The 13,489-nt window shown below is 38.0% G+C and overlaps 4 protein-coding genes across 5 annotated transcripts; 3 read left to right on the forward strand and 1 right to left on the reverse strand.

The window, feature by feature from the left end:
• Positions 1-186: 186 nt before the first annotated feature.
• On the forward strand, positions 187-5,785 carry LOC18016512. Of its 2 annotated transcripts, XM_024156504.1 has the most exons (20): positions 187-395; positions 502-574; positions 663-785; positions 887-1,056; positions 1,266-1,415; positions 1,504-1,647; positions 1,955-2,015; positions 2,298-2,611; positions 2,906-2,916; positions 3,001-3,037; positions 3,194-3,313; positions 3,427-3,513; positions 3,620-3,742; positions 3,894-3,999; positions 4,097-4,228; positions 4,346-4,480; positions 4,652-4,803; positions 4,899-5,039; positions 5,148-5,465; positions 5,555-5,785. In XM_024156504.1, exons 1-20 carry the CDS (start codon positions 339-341, stop codon positions 5,651-5,653), a joined length of 2,553 nt encoding a protein of 850 aa, XP_024012272.1. In that variant the 5' UTR covers positions 187-338; the 3' UTR covers positions 5,654-5,785. The 2 variants fall into 2 exon arrangements, with proteins under 2 accessions (XP_024012272.1, XP_024012271.1); XM_024156503.1 differs by having other exon boundaries at positions 2,906-3,037.
• Positions 5,786-7,599: 1,814 nt separating this feature from the next.
• Positions 7,600-9,548, forward strand: LOC18016513 (ribosome biogenesis protein NSA2 homolog). The gene is made up of 9 exons (XM_006399044.2): positions 7,600-7,645; positions 7,755-7,874; positions 7,982-8,049; positions 8,311-8,419; positions 8,505-8,573; positions 8,669-8,726; positions 8,851-9,086; positions 9,178-9,229; positions 9,313-9,548. The coding sequence occupies exons 1-9, from the start codon at positions 7,643-7,645 to the stop codon at positions 9,378-9,380; spliced, it is 783 nt and encodes a 260-aa protein (XP_006399107.1). The 5' UTR covers positions 7,600-7,642; the 3' UTR covers positions 9,381-9,548.
• Positions 9,549-9,635: 87 nt separating this feature from the next.
• Positions 9,636-11,407, reverse strand: LOC18016514. The gene is made up of 3 exons (XM_006399045.2): positions 11,201-11,407; positions 11,000-11,073; positions 9,636-10,509 (listed from the first exon to the last, which is right to left on the reverse strand). The coding sequence occupies exons 1-3, from the start codon at positions 11,218-11,220 to the stop codon at positions 9,824-9,826; spliced, it is 780 nt and encodes a 259-aa protein (XP_006399108.1). The 5' UTR covers positions 11,221-11,407; the 3' UTR covers positions 9,636-9,823.
• Positions 11,408-12,566: 1,159 nt separating this feature from the next.
• Positions 12,567-13,253, forward strand: LOC18016515. Its single transcript, XM_006399046.2, has one exon. It carries the CDS (start codon positions 12,759-12,761, stop codon positions 13,251-13,253), a length of 495 nt encoding a protein of 164 aa, XP_006399109.1. The 5' UTR covers positions 12,567-12,758.
• Positions 13,254-13,489: the final 236 nt, after the last annotated feature.

The following is a 13,489-nucleotide window of genomic DNA, read 5'->3' on the forward strand; positions in this document are numbered from 1 at the left end:
TATCGAAAAATAGGGAGATAAAAATTGGCGAAGAAATAAATATAAAATCCTCAAACCGTCAGCCGGAGTTTCCTCAGCGCCACCGTGGCTTATAGCCGGTTCGGTATAAAGAGTCTAAACCGGCCTTATGAAACGCATTAATCGCTTAAACCGATAACTCAGTTTTCTCGCCGCCCTTCCCCTCCCGCCACCAGAGCCACCATCTGTCTCCTTATTAGGTTTTGGGAGACCGATTTTTTTTTTTTTTTTTTTTGCTGAGCGTGTGATTGTTCTCGACCAGCTTCAGGAGAAGCTAATTTGAGTAGCTTGTCATTATACGTTACCGAAAAAGAAAATAGATGGTTCGCTCGAAAGCTCCTGCAAAGAAGCAGCAAAAGAAAGGAATTGATTTTAAGGTGTTTTTTACTTTCTCTTACGGTTGTGACATTTTCTTTGAGCTTCATTGAATCTTCAAGTGTTTGATCAATTGTTCGTATGATTTTTTTTTTCTTAATTTGGCAGAAAATTAAGAGAAAGCTCGGGAGGAAATTACCTCCACCAAAGAATGCCACTAATACAGAGATTAAATCCAAAGGTATCTGCTTTCTCGTGCAAATTCAAGCTTTTTTAGTTACCTTTAAAGCTCTCTGTTTATGGTTCAAATTGACTTTCTTATATTACAGCAATTATACTTCCTGAGCAAAGTGTGGGAGCAGAAAAGAGTGGCTTAGCTACGAGTAAGAAAGGATTGACCTTGAAGGAGCTTCTGCAACAAACTTCCCATCACAATGCCAAAGTTCGCAAAGGTAGCTTTTTTTTTCCATGTCCTAATTAGCTGTCTTGGTTGAGATAAAGATGATGCCTGCTACGTTGTTCATTGGATCAAATTTTGGTTTTGTCTGTGTAGATGCGTTACATGGCATCGAAGACCTTTTCAGGCATCATCCAGCTGAGCTGCAGTCACATAAATGTGCTATCATAGAGAAACTTAGGGAACGCATTAGAGATGATGAAGAGTCAGTGAGAGATGCTTTCTGTGCACTATTTAAATCTAAGATCTTTCCTGCTTGTATAGAGGTATCGGTTTTCCTCTTTTTCTTCCACTTGTTATTTTCTTCGTCGTTCTTACTGATTTTGCTAATCTTTGTTTATCTTAGTTTATTGTGTTAGTCCCCTCTTTCATATTATGAGCTGCAAGATATGAACTTGCATGTAATGAAATAAATCATGTATTTTCTAGTTAACCATTGTATCTAACAGCCTATTCTATATGTGGATCTATTCAGGATAACCAGGGCCCGATGGTGTCACTTTTGATGCCATACATATTTAGCGCTATGGCTGAATCTGCAATTGATGTTCGTTTGATGGCTTTCAAATTCTTCCACCTTGTTGTGGAGTACTACCCGCCTACCTTTTCCTTGTATGCTGAAAAGGTGTCTACTTTGATTTCCTAGATTTTGACACACACTCTTATTCTTGCAAGACGTTCCCTGAAATTTTTTCATCTGCTTCTTCATGCAGATTCTCGAAAACTACAAGGATATCATTCAGAAAAACCATTTCTATGTGCAAGATAAGAGTAAGCTAAAGGTAGCACTTTCTGGGTTGGCACACTGCCTGTCGCTGTTGCCATGTGATGAGAGTGACACCGAATCACAGAAAAAGGTATCTAATCACTCTGGGTGGTTCGGACATGCCATGAAGTAGCATAGCAATGTTTATGGTTCTGTTTGTTTTGATCTCTAGCTTTTTACAAGATTGAGTATGTAGAATGCAGCGATATCTTTAGATTCAAGGAACCATATGGGGAAAAATGCTCCTTTAATAAGTTGACTGTCTTATGAAATAAACTCAGAGTATATTAAGATGTCTTTGAATTTCAATACACAACTAACCGCTCTCGGAATGTGCTCTGTTTTCCATATTGTAACAGTTTCTTTTTGCATTTTATGCCCTTATTTTTTTTTTGTAGGGAAATTTTCAGAATGAAACGCTACTGGCCTATGAGCAAGATGCTGCAAAAGAATGTGTTCGTATGTACCATCTGTCTTCTTTTCTCATCAATAAGTAGTATATTGCTTGTGTCATGTTTTTTTGGATGTATGCACTTTGCTGCTGTACAACTAGTCCATTCTCTTTTGCCCTAATCCTCTCTAGTACGACCTCTAGATTGTCTCTGCCCGTAAAATGCATAGCCCTTCATTCTCGTGTGGATTAAAATATATATCGACAAATTAATCAATGATTCCCTTTTCTATGATTTTGCATGTGCTGAATTTGACAGTGTTCTACCATTTTTCTATGGGTTCTTATAGGTTTTGCCCATGTCCCCGGGAGATTGAAGGAGATTGTTGGAATCTTAATCAACTGTTTCCAAGATTTCATTCCATTGATTCATGCTCCGCGAGGCTTCGATGAAAAATCCTATGATTGTATACGCCATATACTTTGCAGCATAAGTTATGCAATCAAGTTTTCAATTCGTAGGTACATTCAAAGACAGACTATATGTCTACCTGCATCGGTGGATGTTACTCTGATGATATTGGATCAAGACATTGCATCAATGTTATCGAAAAAGTTACTTGGCTCTTTCCCCCTTAATCCAGAGAACAATCTTTCTGGAAAGGTATGCATCATAGCACTATAGATGATAAATAATAGCCATTGTTAAATAGTTATATTTTGGTATTGTAGAACCTTTGTGGTTATTTATATGTTAAGAAGCACACTTTATCACTTGTCAAGTAATGACACTAGCAACAAAAAGCTTATGTCACATGCTTGCTTTACTATTCTATCAAGAGTTCTCTTTCCTGATTGCAAATCATTTCCTCCCTGTCATATTTTAGTATCCTCCCTAGGATTATATCTTCTTTCTTATTATAGACCTGCCTGACATTAGTTGATTGTTTGTTGACAGGGTGATGAAAGGTACTTCGTCCTCAATAGCGTATTGACAGAAATATTTTTGGAAGTAAGTGAATGGAGCCACCTTCCTACTGATCTTTGCAATAGATTTCTGGAATTTATTGAGAATACACTACTAGGCAAGGTTAGCCCTCAATACTTTACATTAAGATATAATTCAAGCTGATATTTTCTTTATATTTCTCTCTGTCTGCATTATATCTGATAAACTGCTAATTTACTTGCAAATCTAAAAGCTAAAAAATATTCTCACCGGGATATGCGAATATCTGTTTTGCAGATCACCAGGAGCAATAGGATAAGAAAATCTAGTCAAGAAAAGACTTCACTTGCACTGTTGCCCTTTGTTCCAAAACTTATTTTGAGGGTGGACCCGGATTGGAGAGATAATCTTCTGCAGGTTTGTCTGAGATTCGTAGAGTAATTTGAGCTAGACAGGGAGATAAACTTTCTCAGTTTGTCTGGTAGTTAGCAGTAACATCATTGTATATGGTATTATGTACTCTTTTTCAGGCATTTACTATTGCCTTCAACGATTGCAAACCAGAGTCTCCGCTTACGTTGGCCTGTATTTCAATCGTTAGAGACGTGATTATCCCTGTAAGCACAAATTTAACTGATATGTTCAGTATGGATATTGGCCGGACTTGTTTCTATCTTTCGACTCTGATTGGTCTCTGAAATCTGTTTCTTGTAATATCTGCAGAATGGAGATATCCTTTATCCCAGTGCAAGTGATTCAACAGTAAATAACTACCAGAGTGCTTGGGTCAACAAACTTCCATCGCTGCTAAATCAGCTGGGTGATAAATATCCTTTATCTACGCAGGTTCGAACCCATAACTCATACGATTCATTGTCGATCCAGTTATATTCGATTATCCAAGGCCAAAACCTTAGTATATAGACGCCTCTTTGATCAAACAGGGTCACGTTCTCATTCATCTTTTGTTTGTTACCCATTCTTTTTTTTTCTTCAGGCTGTTTTGCAACTTTTGCTTGACCTTGGGCGAGTTGGATGTCTGAATGCTTCCCCCACATTTGAAGAAGACATCAGAAACTTCTTCAACCCTTGTCAGGGAGAAGGTACAATTCTTGCTGCAATTAAAAAAAAAAAAAGTGTTCTGAGATTCTTAGTGTCATTATTACTGAAACAGGGTTTTGTGTCTTTTAAATTGTACAGGTGATGTGTCTGGTGGGGCTTTTGCAAGTCTCCCTAGGGAAGTCCAAGACTTGGCTCTCTCTTTTCTTTACTACTTCACGATAGACAATTTTAGTTCTCCTATGCTGGATTCAATAGTTTCATGCTGTCTATGTAAGTATCACATTTCCTTCGTGAATACAGATGCCTTTATTTAACTTTTAAACTCACTTCTGTTGATGATAGAAAGATGAAAGAAAGGTAATTGACCAAACTCAATTTATATCGCAGATCCACAACTTGAACAAGCTGTGTTGTATCGGATAGTGGAAATTCTTCACACTGCCTATAGAGCTGGATATATCCAGATTACAGATCATTTCAGCTTCCTCATCACCTTAATTGCACGTTTTAAAGTTGTTTCAGGTACTGAGTGTAATGTGCTAAAAAGAATCTTTTTGGCTGTGAGAACTTCGAAAATAAGCTTTTTTTACTATTGAAAATAATTTGGAAATCTGATTACACGAGAGCTCGGTTTTGTGCTTCTTATTTTTATTTGTCGTGGTAAGTTACTTAAGAATTCTACTTTTATTGCAGAGAAAGGCCAGTTAGCGATGGAGTGTAATGTGCAGGAGACATATCGTGGCACATTAAAAGTACTTACAAACCTTGTGTGCTCTTGTTTGTCAGAAATGGGTGATGGCTCTCTCGTCCTCCAGATTCTAGAGAAAGTTTTACTCGAACAAATAGTAAGTTTGTATTTTGATAATACTTAATATTGAAATGCATATAATAACATCTCAGTTCTTTGAATTCCTTTCGGGTGATGTTCTTTTTGCTGCAGATTCTGAAGCCTGCGTTGGACAATGGATGTGCCATACTCAGGATGATATGTGCGTTGGACTCTAAACCTACTAGACTTTCTGAAAGTAGCATAGCTACTCTAAGTGATTTTTTACCGGGATATCTGATCGAGATTGTCAATGTGAGCATTTCTTTCCTAAGAATACCCTTGTAAAAAAGATTTCTTACGTCCAAAATGTTATAATTTAAATATTGGGATTGACACATCTCTCTGCGCTCTTCAATGCAGTGTATACCAGAAGATAAGGAGAACTCTTACCAATACAATCAAACATGTCTCTACTATTTAGTACCTTGCTATTTCCTGTTCGACCGGAGCTCCAAACTCACAGAACAAGTTCTCAAAAGAATGCAATCGATGGTTAGTGAAAACACTCAAGCGCTGGAATCTGTCCAGGACAAAGAAAGCGGTCAAAACTCATTGAAGTTGATACACTGCATTGTCTCTGTGATCCTGCTGATGCACAACGATGTCAAAGTTAGGAAGATCATATTGTCATCCAAGTCAGAGTTAGATTTGATTCTGCAGAACGTTGTTTCCTTACAGGTACCATTTCTGGTCTTATTATCGTCATGCAAACTGAAAAACCATGTGATGGTGACTGATGAGTTTTTTGCCTCTTTAACTGCGCGCAGTCCTCTGGAAGCAGTAGCTTGACGGTAGAAGGAAAACATATGATGAAATTTAAAGGAGAGCGACTTAAGTTTGCATGCAATAGCTTACTTACTTTATAAGTTTAAAGTTATTACACACAGTAAGAAGTTGTTTCACAGCTGTAACATGAGATGATAAAGGCTTTCTTTACAAAAGATGCTTAAGAAGATTTGAAGATTTAATTTGCTTTTATTTGTAGCAGCATCTTCAACATCCACCTCATACATATCATCCATGCCATCTTTGGAGGTGGCTGATACCATTTTTGACAACATCTGGAACTTGAGACTGAATCCAATCACACGTAGGACGGATCCTGTAATACAAAATCAATTAGACTTTCGATCTTAGAAGCCTCAATAAGAACACTCTTTATCAAGCAACGATTAAAATATTTTTTTAAAACACCTGCTCCACATTATCAAGTTCCGAGAAAATGACACGGAGCATTATGAAATCAGGCCTTACGCACTCCAAATCATAATGTGTTTGCGGAATAGAGAGCTTTGAGACAATGACCTCTGATTCTGTCTGCAACAAACATCATATAAAGCTTTCTGAAAGGCTGAACTTCGAACCAGTTATCTAGTTTAACCATCCTCAAGAGTCAAGACCCACCTTAAGATACATAAATGCGAGAGCGATTATTGCTCCAGGTGCGGTTATATCAACATTGCAAGTGCTTCCGCAGTTACCTGAGACAAGGAAAAACTATGGTGTTCTTCTTGAAATGTAAACATCACTAGTTACATAACAGCCATATCACCATTTTTATTTTATTTACTAAGTGAATATAAGCACATGGGTGCAACAGCATTATCTTATCGAATAACAGAGTAAGGGGCTCAAAATATATGCAGAGACAGAATCTTTGCAACCAAATACATACACACATCTTGTTTCGCATCACACTCCAAAAGTCTTTAATTGTTCCCAGTTTGCTTTGAAATGGAGATCGTATAGCTGAACTCAAAAGACCCATATCAAGTCTTTGCTCGATTTCACTGCCGGAAAAAAAAATGCGAAAAGCTTCGACACAAGAAAAAAAAAAGAAAAAAAGAAGAGATAATGCAAAACGGCATCAGTTAACAAGCAAAACGCATATGACATATATTGATGTTAATAATGTAGAGCTAGGAGCATTGCTACTATTTAGTATTTATTTACACTAAATTTCGACCAAAAAGACAATTCAATAACAAACAAAACGCATCAGAGGAAAAAATAATAATAAAATAATAGTCCATTCGCGAAAAAATCGCGCATGACCGTGTTTTGCCAAAATACGAGCAAAATTCATAGTGGTTAACCTTTCGATTTTGGCTTAACGCGCTCAACGCGCACCAGGTGCGAGTGGGCTAATATCTTTACATTTTCAAGCGCGTGGCATCACGCTCTGCGACATAGAACTAATGATATTATTACACGTGCGATTGAGAGAGAAAAGAGAACTTATTTAAAGCAAATAATAATCATTCAATTAAAAGAACAAATAATTCATTAAGTATATCAGCGTTTAAATCTTCGTTGCAGAGCGCGAGAAAGGCGATGACCTCTCTGATTTCTCTTCTCCTTCTTCTTCTTCCTCTTTCTCTCTGTGTGTTTCTTAAATACTCTCTCTCCCTCTCGGAAAACGAGATTTGCCTTTACCAGACCCTTGAAAGAGAAGACTGACGAAAAGCTTTGGAGATGGAGGAAGAGCTCAATTATAAAATCAAAGCAGATTAAAAAATGTTAAATCCATGTCTTTGATATGACAATCCACAAAGAGATTGGTGTTGGGTAACAATTTAAATAGAAAAGAAACTCTTGCTTCTATAGAAATGACGTCAGACAGAGACAGCAACCAAACCAAACACAAACTTCGAGAATATTTAGTTTAATTTAATTTCCACCAATTTTAGGTGATGGGCTTAGCCAATCACGAAGCCCAAATTATCGTTTGGCAACTAAGCCCATTGGAGCTTAGGGCCCAATGAAATCCGAGTCGTTCATAAAACCCTAACTCGCAGTCTCTCCCATCTCTCTCTCTCTCTCACTCACCGTCCGTCGATCGTTCTGAAGTAACCATGGTTCGTTCTTCGCCGCCGTAGTATTCTCATAGGTTCCTTTGATCAGATATGTAGAGGATTTCGATCTCTGACTATAACTGTGGTTTCTTCTTATCTGGATGAAAAACAGCCGCAGGGAGATTACATTGACGAGCACAGGAAGAGGTATGGATATCGCCTCGACCACTTCGAAAAATTGCGCAAGAAGAAGGCGCGTGAAGTTCACAAACACTCCACCATGGCTCAGAAGGTTCTCGTTTCTTCTTCCATTTGTTTTTTTTTTCTTTTTTCATCTATTTTGGGCTTCCTCTTTCTGATTCTTCTTTTGTTTTGTTGACTTTGTGCGGTGAATTGCAGTCTCTAGGTATCAAGGGTAAGATGATTGCAAAGAAAAACTATGCTGAGAAAGCTCTCATGAAGAAAACGTAAGTATTTCGCCTTCTCTTGTTTTTGCCACTTTGAATCCTATGTTCAGCACCGAAAATGTATCCTGGATCAAAGGTGCTTAGTGATATCATGATAAATTGGCAATTCGAAGATAATCAGTGTGGTTCCTGTATAGTTGAGAACGCGTTTAGTCACAAGTCTTGTTATGTCTCTTAGTCTTCATATGTTTTTTAGAATGAAATGAACAAACTTGTGCTGTGTTCTGAGGTTTTTACATTCGTTTAACTTTGACACAACAGATTGAAAATGCACGAGGAGAGTTCATCAAGGCGTAAAGCTGATGACAACGTTCATGAGGGAGCTCTTCCTGCTTATCTCCTTGATCGTGAAAACTCCAATCGGGCCAAGGTTAGTGTTTTTTATTTCCGAGCTGATATTGATAATCCTGGAAAATTGGTGAAAAACAACATATGACATGTGTTTTTGGGCGTAGGTTCTTAGCAACACCATAAAACAAAAGAGAAAAGAGAAAGCCGGGAAATGGGAGGTCCCTCTGCCAAAGGTGAAACACTCTCTTCATGATTTTATATAACTTGAGAATGTTTTTTTCGTACATGTTTTTGTGTTGGCAGCTGATAAATCTTTTCCTTTTTCCAGGTCCGTCCCGTGGCTGAAGACGAAATGTTCAGAGTGATCCGATCTGGGAAGAGGAAGAGTATGTATCTAGTTTGAGATCCTAAACACTATTCATTCATCATCATATATGCAGTTTGCTTTGTAGCTAAATAGTCACTTACAACTCTTGAAATGCTTTCCCTTTCTTTGCATCAACTATACAGCAAAACAATGGAAGAGGATGGTTACGAAAGCTACATTTGTTGGACCTGGTTTCACAAGGAAGCCACCAAAGTATGAGCGTTTCATTCGCCCGTCTGGGCTGCGTTTCACCAAGGCCCACGTCACTCACCCTGAACTAAGAGTCACTTTCTGTCTTGAGATCATCGGAGTCAAGAAGAATCCTAACGGTCCAATGTATACATCACTCGGTGTCATGACCAGAGGAACAATCATTGAGGTTAGTCCCAAGATCGGGTTTCTCATTTCTCACCTATGCTAGTGCTGGAGATATCTCGTGAAATTTTCTTTAAATTTGAATTGATTTCCAGGTCAATGTGAGTGAGCTTGGTCTTGTTACACCAGCTGGAAAAGTTGTCTGGGGTAAGTGACAAATATACAGAAACCTTATGCAAGACTGTGAATGTGATGTCAGTGACTTAACTCCCTCTTCGTTTTGGTTTCAGGGAAATACGCTCAAGTGACCAACAATCCAGAGAATGATGGATGTATAAATGCAGTTTTGCTTGTGTAATCAAATCTCCGGCAATCTCAGGGTGAGATGGATAGAGACAAGAGGAAGGCACACAGTTTTGTGTTATGTCATCACATTAAGTAGCTTTTATAGCTTACTAAGTTATGAAATTTTTAAATTTGTTGTTTTTAATCCAAGTTGTTAAATTTGTTGCTTCTTATACATTTTGATCCTCTATTCCGTTGGTTTGCCTGAAGAATCCAAATAGACAAATATAAGACTAGGCATATAGTAAGCAAATTGAACATATCCAAAAAAAAAACATAACTATACAAATGGTTAAAATTTTTGTTTTAATTGTATATAGCAATTACAAATGGTTTAAATTTGATTTTGATTAAACTTAACCATTACAACCGAAAACGAGATCACTTTTATTAGCAGTTGAAAGCTTAAACTTATCTATCAACTTGTTGTGGTTGGTAAAAGCTTAAGTTTATCCATCAACTCGTGGTTGGTAAAACATTGGCTGCTAATGGAGGCTCAATTACTTGGAACAACCCTGAAGACAGCCTTCTTGTAAGATCTTCTACTGCGACTTTCGCCACATCAGCTCTCATACCGATATCAGTAGCGTACCTACTGGCACAATACACACTAACCGCTGTTGCCGCCATTCCATAGACGTTTGTTGTCACAAGCCGCATCGGTGTGGACAAAACCGCAGCAATCGGACCACCTATAATCGACACAGCCTGACCGCTCTGTCCCATTGTCCTTCCCTCAAGAACCAGCAATCCCGTTTTGCAATATATCGCAAAGTCCTCACAGTTGTTCTTGAAAACGTCGTAGCATCCAAATCCGTTTTGAAGGAGGTGTTTGGCCCGGTGGACAACTATGTCATCAGGGTCAGAGACCGCGAGTGTGCAGGTTCCTCCTCTGGCTTTGGCAAGGAAGTGAGCGGCGTTGACCGAGTACTCAAACCGGTACAAGACACCACCGGCTAGGAAACAGTTGAGGCATGATGAAACAACACCGTAACCTTCGTTTGGTGGAACACATGTTGGACAGTGCGTGTGGCCTCGGGATGGACCTGAGCTCACAAGTATGAGATCAAGAACAGTCCCGGTTCCAACTTCTTGGCCTCGTCTTGTGAAATGGATGACTCTGTCATCACCAACATATATACCTGTAATAGAAAACGTATGAGATCGTGAACAAAGGAAATGCCGGGTAAAAATGCAATCAAAGCAGCAACATTTCGCTTCCACAAAATTCTCTCTTCACGATTTAGGAATAAAGCATATCATTACACCATACATTAAACAATTGTTTTCAGGCAACATAAGAAAGATAAGTAGAAGCTATCTAGAGAATCAATCCTTCTAGTGAACAACACATTCTGATTTTGGTTATTACATCACAACATTTTTGGACAATCTCAAAGCTTGGGTAGTGACTAAAGCAGGACGAGAAAGAGAAATATCGATTCAAATATCAAATCAATAGTGACAAGTTCAACATTAACACTAATTCATCGGAAAAAGTCCCCACAAACCCAAAAAATTCCCAAATTGAACATTATCTCAATCGATTATACAGTACTTAAAAGAAAAATTCGTTAGTGGATACAAAAGAAAATGGGTTACGACGAAGCAAAATCGAAGAGGAATACATACCGTGGTGGGCATAGATGTAAGCAGTCCTCCACGAGTAGATATGATCCCCAGGTTTCAAACTCGATCTATCGATTCTGTTCAAACACAAAAGATACACAGTGAGTAAACGCAAAATGATTGCAAGTATAAGAAACCAAAAACAAATGATCGGGAAATCAAAAGGGGAGAGGACGATATTAAGGAAAGAGTATTGATATTTACCTGTTGGAGAGAAGACCCATCTATGATCTCTTAGATTCTGTAAACAGATGACACAAAGAAGACCTTTTTTCGAACTTATCTTCTTCAAGGAAAGCGAGAATGTATCGTATTCGTATTTTATCCTAAATGGCTTTCACTTCTCGCCATCCTTCCTTCGTCGTTAAGGAAAAATTGAAAAGGGAGAGAGACAGTGGACAGGTGTTACACAATGGATTTCACGTGGCATCGTTTCTTGTTTTTTCTTACATTTGGGCCGATTTTGATAGATATATAATGGGCCTTTATTTTGATGGAAGGTCCGGTTCAAATCTATTTTCCAATTATTTTATTTTCCCAAATTGTTTTCTATTTTTACATATCTAGCTAGTGTGTGCTTCCATGAGATATGGTAATATACCGGTTTAATGTTAATAAGATAGCTAACTGACATGTATTGGTTTTATCAAATCATAAAATCAACAGACTATTTAATTCTCTCATAATGTTTTCCTTTTACTATATTTTAGCATTGTTATTTTTGGTTAACATATTTTAGCATAACATAGAAATCATTTTATTGCTAGTAAGAATGCTGGTGTGATAATTATCTACTAGTGGTAATGATATTTACTTATATAACTTTGAATGATTAATTGATTAGTCAGCAGTCAAAACTAAAGAGAAAAACAAAATCTGCAACCAGATACATCAAACTGAAAAAATTAGTGGTGGTGTATTCTTTAACTTAAGAGAAAAAGTTATTTAAAACAACTGATAAAAAATAAGAAAAACTATTGGAATAATATCAGTCCACAGAATTAAGAAAATAAGAATATGCAAATTCTGTAGTCTAAGATAGTATCAAACATTAAATATAACACAGAGCAACCTCTATTGAGGAAAGATTTTTGCAGATATGTAACTAAATAAAGTTTTTAATGATAATAGTTTATCCAATGAGATAGCCAATATATATACACATATATATATATATACGCATATACATATGATTGATTGATTCATGGTCGTCTTCATCTACTAGCAACATACATAACCGAAACAGCAACCTAATAATCATTTCTGACTTTAAAGCTTTCGCTTTTAATCTCAAGAGTGAAGAAGACTAAAAGGCTAAACCCCAGATCCTCCCACCAATCATATTTCCGTACGGTCACTCTCTCCATTGCAAACAAACCCTTCAGATTCTCGAGAAAATAGTTTCCTGCTGGGAAAATTTCGGGCCAAGAGAGAAAAAATCGTACAAATGTGTGTAGTATTTGTCTTCGATTCTTCTTTCTGATTCTTTCTCTGCTTTTTTTTTTTTTTGTTTCGGAAATTGGAGATTCTATAGTGCCTGATTTTTCTTTGGCGATTTTATGGGGGAAAAAAAATCGATTTTTGTTATGAATTGGTGATGCACATTGAGCAGAGACGAGCGTAGAAGACGAAGAGTGTCGAGAGATTTGTATTTGAAAGCAATTGATCTGTTATACCTATCTGCATCACTCCCGATCGGAGATTGAGATTTCTCAGATTTGATTGTTTTGTGTTGATCGCAACCAAAAATAAAAATCTGAATATGAATTCGTCGACATCATCTGAATTGTCATTCAGCGGAGAACAACCGAGTCTCCGTCGAAGCCACTCAACGCCGTCGCTTTGCTGCGGAGGATCCACTGCGGCGGAGTGTTGCGGTGGTACAACGGCTGAGTGCGCCGCCTTATGTTGCTGCGGCCCTTGCAGCGTCGTGAAGCTCGTCGTACTCGCCGTCTACAAGCTTCCTCGCGGAATATGCCGCCGTGCAACCCGCCGTCTGCGACGGAGACGACTGGCGAAGAAAGGGGCTTTAGAGAGTGGAGATTTCGAGAAGAAGCTGAGTAAATCTGGGAGTTCGCAATTCGCTGTTCATCCATTACAGAGCTACGGAGACGAGGAGGAAGAAGAAGAGGAAGAAGAAGAAGAAGACGAGGCGGTGATTGCGTTAGAGAATGAGATGTGGAGCAGATTTTGCAGTGGAGGTTTCTGGCGAAGCCATTCACAAGCTGAAACGGCGTCGTCTTCGAAAATGGATTAAATAATAGATTCGAACTGTTTTTTAATCGGTGGGAAATGTAGATCGAGTATATGCTATATTGTTCATAGCTTTATTAATAAAAAAAACATGATTGTTCCCTTAAATTAAAAATGTAGTTTTCAATCAATACGTAAGAGATGAGATCAGTGGCTCGAGGCCGGATTATGAATAAGTGTCTAAACCGAAACCAAACTTTATTGGAGAAGTCGTTTTCGTCATGGACGAGGTTAATTATG

This window comes from Eutrema salsugineum, unplaced genomic scaffold (genome assembly GCF_000478725.1).
Source record: "Eutrema salsugineum unplaced genomic scaffold, Eutsalg1_0 scaffold_2, whole genome shotgun sequence".
Classification (NCBI taxonomy): Eukaryota; Viridiplantae; Streptophyta; class Magnoliopsida; order Brassicales; family Brassicaceae; genus Eutrema; species Eutrema salsugineum.

Excerpts from the sequence above, each read along its gene's own strand:
- LOC18016512 (XM_024156503.1), top strand. The coding sequence starts at position 339 with ATGGTTCGCTCGAAAGCTCCTGCAAAGAAGCAGCAAAAGAAAGGAATT. Across the intron at positions 2,612-2,905 it reads AGAACAATCTTTCTGGAAAG|GGTGATGAAAGGTACTTCGT; the intron begins GTATGCATCATA and ends GTTTGTTGACAG. Across the intron at positions 3,314-3,426 it reads GGAGAGATAATCTTCTGCAG|GCATTTACTATTGCCTTCAA; the intron begins GTTTGTCTGAGA and ends ACTCTTTTTCAG.
- LOC18016515 (XM_006399046.2), top strand. The coding sequence starts at position 12,759 with ATGAATTCGTCGACATCATCTGAATTGTCATTCAGCGGAGAACAACCG.
- LOC18016513 (XM_006399044.2), top strand. Across the intron at positions 7,875-7,981 it reads ACTCCACCATGGCTCAGAAG|TCTCTAGGTATCAAGGGTAA; the intron begins GTTCTCGTTTCT and ends GGTGAATTGCAG. Across the intron at positions 9,087-9,177 it reads CCAGAGGAACAATCATTGAG|GTCAATGTGAGTGAGCTTGG; the intron begins GTTAGTCCCAAG and ends ATTGATTTCCAG.
- LOC18016514 (XM_006399045.2), bottom strand. The coding sequence starts at position 11,220 with ATGGGTCTTCTCTCCAACAG. Across the intron at positions 11,074-11,200 it reads ATGGGTCTTCTCTCCAACAG|AATCGATAGATCGAGTTTGA; the intron begins GTAAATATCAAT and ends GTGTTTGAACAG. Across the intron at positions 10,510-10,999 it reads TTACATCTATGCCCACCACG|GTATATATGTTGGTGATGAC; the intron begins GTATGTATTCCT and ends TTTCTATTACAG.